Source organism: Protobothrops mucrosquamatus, unplaced genomic scaffold (assembly GCF_001527695.2).
Source record: "Protobothrops mucrosquamatus isolate PMUCROS unplaced genomic scaffold, P.Mucros_1.0 scaffold1353, whole genome shotgun sequence".
In the NCBI taxonomy this organism is placed as follows: Eukaryota; Metazoa; Chordata; class Lepidosauria; order Squamata; family Viperidae; genus Protobothrops; species Protobothrops mucrosquamatus.
In genome coordinates, this window is record NW_015387547.1 from 781,405 (window position 1) to 787,346 (window position 5,942).

At 38.2% G+C, this 5,942-nt stretch overlaps 1 protein-coding gene across 1 annotated transcript in view; it reads right to left on the reverse strand.

The window, feature by feature from the left end:
- Nucleotides 1-5,942, reverse strand: part of LOC107292475 (amine sulfotransferase-like) — a 10,865-nt gene that overhangs the window by 3,499 nt on the left and 1,424 nt on the right. Inside the window, exons 3-5 of the mRNA XM_015821566.1 lie at nt 2,269-2,477; nt 1,242-1,368; nt 129-223 (exon numbers count right to left, since the gene is read on the reverse strand). Of these exons, the coding sequence (XP_015677052.1) occupies nt 129-223; nt 1,242-1,368; nt 2,269-2,477 (431 nt within the window). The remainder of the gene's footprint in view (nt 1-128; nt 224-1,241; nt 1,369-2,268; nt 2,478-5,942) is intronic.

A 5,942-nucleotide genomic window follows, 5' to 3' on the forward strand; every position in this document is an offset into this window, starting at 1 on the left:
AGTGGTTCTGTGATCACTTCTGTTACTCCCTATTGGAATAAGTTATTCACACACTTCACATCATTTCTAAAGCTTTCTGTGCTTAATGGTTGTTCATATTTGCACTTCACAACACAAACACATCTTACCTTTTTCATTTCTTCATAAGAAAGGAAGAGAATATTGAAATCACCCTTATGAGCATACCAGCCTTCTACATGGTCTAGCCACGAACTACAAAACACTGATAGGAGAGAAATGAATTTAGCATAAACATGATGGCAGTCTGGAAATCACTGAGTTCAGTTGTTCAGCTCAGGGCTGCAATGATCCAGCTGACCATCTGTCTAAGGGATACATTCTTAATGCTTGAATTTCCTCCATTTATCCTCATTTATCCTTATGATCCTGGTGGGCCTACAGATCAAAGCAAATAGGGGCTATCCTAATATCACTGAATGTGGAGAGGAGAGAGAAGGAATGGGAGCCATAACTAACATGGTTGCATACTCCAACTTGTTAAGGGTTTTTTTTTGTCAACTTGCTGCTATATTGTTTCATTTCTTTGCTTTTTCTTATTTGAAACTTTGGGGTAATCTGCTTTAATTTTTGTTATACTTCTTCAAATATCAGACTTACTCCGGTTAGTTATTTCTGTTTCCAACTCTTAAAACACTTTCTATGTGATTTCATGTGAGTATTTGGTTCTTTAACTCAGAGTTACCTAACTTTTCTGGCTTTGACCCCAACTGGCAGGGGAGAAGAGGGGATGGTTCTGTGTGAGCAGCCAGCAAGTACGAGCATGTATGCAGCTGCATTTGTAGAGGGGATGCGCACACGTGTGTGCTTGCCTGCCATTTCCATGGTCCAGTTGCAAACAATTCATGGCCCACTAATTCCAACCCATTCAAATCCTGATTTTAAACCACCAAATATATTAAATATATCTTAGTATTACTAATATTATTTGACTTAGTATTACTAGTCTCTCTACTGTAATAAGCTCCATTCGCTTGCCTCTCCTACCCATTTTTACTTCATGAGTTGTCCTAGGCATCCTGCATTCTTCTTCACTCATTATAAACTGTTTTCATAGAGTTTGCACAAATTACTGCTTGAGTATAGAGAATCATTATTTGTTACTTGTGTTAGGAAAGTGTGTGGGTTGTTTGTTCTTTGTGGGAAGCAGATAGAAATATATTCATAATCTCTTATCCAAAACAAAAACTGACATAACGTTGTCATGATGAAGGACTTCTTACCTTTTCCAGCCAAAAACTTCTCAAAGAAAGTACTGAAGTCTTTTGGGGTTTCTACTTTGACTGACAGTTTGTGAAAATAATAGTTAGAAACCATGACGTCCTTTGGATTTCTAAGCACATAAATAATCTGTAAGAGAAAGATGACAGATTGATAGCAAAGCATACATAGAGTGCATCAAGTATCTGTCATACACTCATCTAACAGGCTCCATTATATCATGGGACCTCAAAGCTTATTAGTAAAACCATGTTTGGGGAACTTCCAGCAGGCCAACAGGATTGGGGCCAGCCTCAACTTGGGGAGAATGATTTTCCATATGGCAGAGACCACAGAAAAGTCTTTCCTCCTAGGTCCTGCCTGACAAATTTCCCTAGCAGATGGGACCCCAACATGCCTTTCCTGTTGGACTTGATGTGATATGTAGCTGCAACTAGGGGAGGTCCTTCAAATTACATGTTCCCGCCTCATGATGGGGTTTAAAGGTCATAACCAGCATCTTGAATCCTGAACCAAACTGGTAGCCACTGCAGTTTCCAAAGCAGAGGTGTAATGTATGAAGTTCTTACGAGATCACACAAGTGCTCATGCTGCTGCATTTTGCACCAGCTGAAACCTCTGGTGACTAGGGCATGAGTGACTGAGAGTAGGGATTGTGGGAAGGCATTTGAGGGCTAGAGATGGCATTCCTCAACTTGACAGTGTTCAGATATGTTAAGATAGCAAATGGCCATGCAACACAAAGTGTTGCAATCCATCTGGAAAAATAAGCTTAAGTTGGTCGATATTCAGTTCGGTTCTTAGCTATTTCTCCAGGGCATGATATTCTGATATTAACACGGTTTTGTTTGTGTTTATTTTCCTCACCTTTCAAAACTTGTTAGTGTCCACCAAACATATTGGAACAATGTAATATATGTTTGTGTGCCCTTTGCCTATTTGTTAATAAAACATTCAGGTACAGAGCTAATAGAACAGAAGACAGACAGTTCCCCACACCACCTCACAAGTTAGCAAAATATATCCTACTTTTGCTCTTCTACTTCGTAATCCTTTGGGTACCAAATAGTAGGGCAGATGGGAACTAAAGAGACGAGGTGATGGGCAACTGGGAAAATCTACATTCAAAATATTATACTCCAGCCAGGGTGCTCGGTCAATCAGGGTAATATTTTCAGTTTCATCTCGATGACCTTCATGAAGAATCAGGCTCACAATATTCTGAGTCCATATTGTGCCTGCAAATAAGGAATAATTAAATTAATTCATCCATTATTATTTGGGGAACTTTGAACTTATGCAAAGCCAACCTTCCTATCAGGAGAAATAGTAAACATTTCAGAAATGCGTGAACACAATGAAGTTTTCTAAAATTGATAGATTAAACTGATGGATGGATGAGAAAAACTAGCTATTTGCACGTTTATTTCTATCCTGCTTTTATTAGTTTTAGAACTAACTCAAGATGGCAGGCATACCTAATAATCCTTCCTCATCTTATTTTCCTCACAACTATCCTGAGTGGGCTGAGGCAGTGTGACTGGCCAAGATCACCCATCCAGCAATGTATGGGTAAAATAAAAATGATGACAGTACAGGTTTAGCAGTTTTATTGTCCCTGCATTTTCAGCTTCTTATAAAATGCTAAATGTTGAGACTTCCAGTTTGCTGACATGGCTGCCGCGGCCGCTGGAAGGCAAGCTCCATCTTCCACGTCTGATTTCGCACCGCTGGCGGACCCTGGAAAGGGTCAAAAGTCGCTCTGTAGGGGCAAGCGAGGGGATCCCCGCTTGATCGTGGGCGGGTGGTAGCCCTTCAAACTGGCGGACGAAAAACCGGCCATAGAAATATGGCCCATCACTAGGCTGCGGACAACTGAAGTCAAACTTATTACCAGGCACCTATAAAGCAGCACGGATGAGACTGGGTGAGATCTGAACCTCTCTTCAATCCTATTTTTTCTACCTGTATAAGCTGCCCAAAGTATTTTCCCCCTGTGGAGAGAGGGAAGGGAAATTCTATCCCACCCTCTAAAAACAGGGGCAACTGACTATCCAGGGGAATTTAAAATGCTGAAAGAATAACCTGATTCTAACTGGATTTCTATCTTTCTAAAATTTGAGGACTAAAAGATTTCTTATTCGTATTGAAGATTTGGGTTTTTACTTACCAAAAAGAACTAAAATTGGGTAAAGGATTATAAAAATTTTGGACTTAAAAAAATCTTAAACGGTATGGGCGACATCTTGTGGCTAAACCTGATATTACAACTTGTTATTGTCTAAAACAGACTTGGCTTGAAGTCCAGACTATAGATAAGACTTTTGCAAGCTTGGCAGATATCAGCTGTGAGAAGCCCAGCTGTGTTCTATCCTCAGTGACAAAATTATTTTCATTGTCTGATTGTAAAGCTTTTAATTTAACACACCACTAAGAGAACATGGATGAAGATCAGGAACAGATTCTCTTTATGTTGAAAGCAATTTATGAAACTATTCTGACAGCTACTGATGAAATAAGAAGCTACAGAAAAGAACAAGAAGCCAGCCTAGATATATGAAAACAAACTTTGATTACAACTAAAGAATCAACTACACAGAATATAATAGAAGAAGTGGAACAATCAAATACTATGATAGAAGACTCAACTGATCAACAAGCACAGTTAACAGAAAACCCAGAAAAAGGACTGACAACATTGGAAATGGAAAGGACTTTCTATATAAACCAGAAGAAACCTGAGGATCAAGAAGAAGAACAGACTGAAGGGAAGATAAACATTTCAGTACAATTATGTCAAGATGGAAAAATAGAGACGATTTGTTAGCCTTTCTAAAAAAATGGCAACTGGATGGCCTCTTTTATCTCAAACAAGATATATAATAAAAGAGGGAGATCTATTTGATGATTTAAAAGCATAGATATGGAAGGCAAGTTGGCAAAGAAAGAAAGCTAGAATAAGGCTGAAGAAAATTGGGGTTTTGACTTATTAGTGAGGATTAAAATAGAATATATTTCAAATAGACAAGATGTGTACTTTGAATACTAGATTTTGTTATGAACTGAGATAAAGAAAACTTTGGTCATTTAAAAATTGGAAGTATAATTATTAAAAGTTAAATTTGAATATTGATTTGTTTATAAAGGTTGAATGTAAAAGTAACTAAGATATATATAAGCTAAAAATCTATTGATAAATGTAATAAACATGTTTGTACTTAGCTGATATAATAAGTACTATACTGGCTTAAATATGAGATAGTAGACATTAAGAGAAAAAGATAGGAAGTATTTGATGTTGAAACAAGAGAAATTTTGGTTACTAAATTTAAGACATTTGGAAATTAATAGAAAATAAGAATGTTATACTGTATTATTAATTAGATAATGTGAGAAATAGAATATATTCAAATAGATAAGACGTGTATCCTGAATATTAGACTTTGTGATGAATTGTGATAAAGAGAACTTTGGTTACTTAAAACTTGGAAATTATAAATATTAAATGTTAAATTTAAATATTAATGGGAAACTAAAAATTGGGAAAAACTAATTAGGACATTGATTGTCTATAAAGACTGAATATTAAAATAACCAGGATATGTATATGCTAAAAATTATTGATAAATGTAAGAATGTTATTTTTATTTGATATACCGTATATACTCGAGTATNCATTGCCCCGGCCTGTGATGCTCCAGGTACGGCCCTCCCCCCTTACCTTCCGTTCCCTGCAGCGCTGCGTGTTGAGGCCAGGACGGAATACCCCGGGCCACCGCAGCCAAGCGCGAGGGGGAACGCCAGAAGCCTTGTGCGAAGGGGGGAGGCCTGGCGACGCGCCCTGCCGGGCGCTCACTGACAGGGCCGGGGGGACCCGAGGCGGCCAGGGAGAAACAGCCAACTGCCAGCAACCAGCCGGAACTGCTGGGGCCGGCCCGTATTGAAGAATACAGCCGAATTTACCTGGGCTGGCCAAGAAAGGCGCACCTCCAGCCTTCCCCGCAACCGTGTGTGTGCTGAAAAATGCCCCCTCGGCTTATATGCAGGTCACCAATTTTTCCCAGTTCTTTGTGGAAAAATAGGTCCCTCGGCTTATACTCGGGTCAACTTATACTCGAGTATATACGGTAGTAAGAATTGTATTACTTAGTCTCTGATCGCCACTCATGTCATGTCCTTTAGCCAACTTATTTGTAATGGTTTCTCAATGTACTTATCTTCCTGTAGAGTGGTGAAATATTTAAGAAGGCTGATCTTTAGTCAATCATTGTGTAAGCGGGGCTTCTGTATTCCAAAAATGAGCAAGAGAGGACATAGAACACAATTGAGTAATAACCTAATTAACAAGAGAAAGACTATCTTCTCTCAGGCAACTTTATCAAAATATGTCTAACCATTCAATACAATATAGCACAATCAACACAAGCTGTGGCAAGGCTAACACTGTCATACTTCAAAAATACCTCAGAAACCAGACTACTATATTACAAATACATGTCATCATAGTGGATAGATAGATAACCTTTATTGTCATTTTTTACTGTGGGCACAATGGCACACATTAAAAATGAAATTTAGTTGTTTGCTCTCAAAGTGTACACATACATAACGAACATTTAAACATACTATATACAATATATGTACAGACCTACACCCTTACATATAAGTAACATAAATATTAATCACTATCCATCTTTAATACA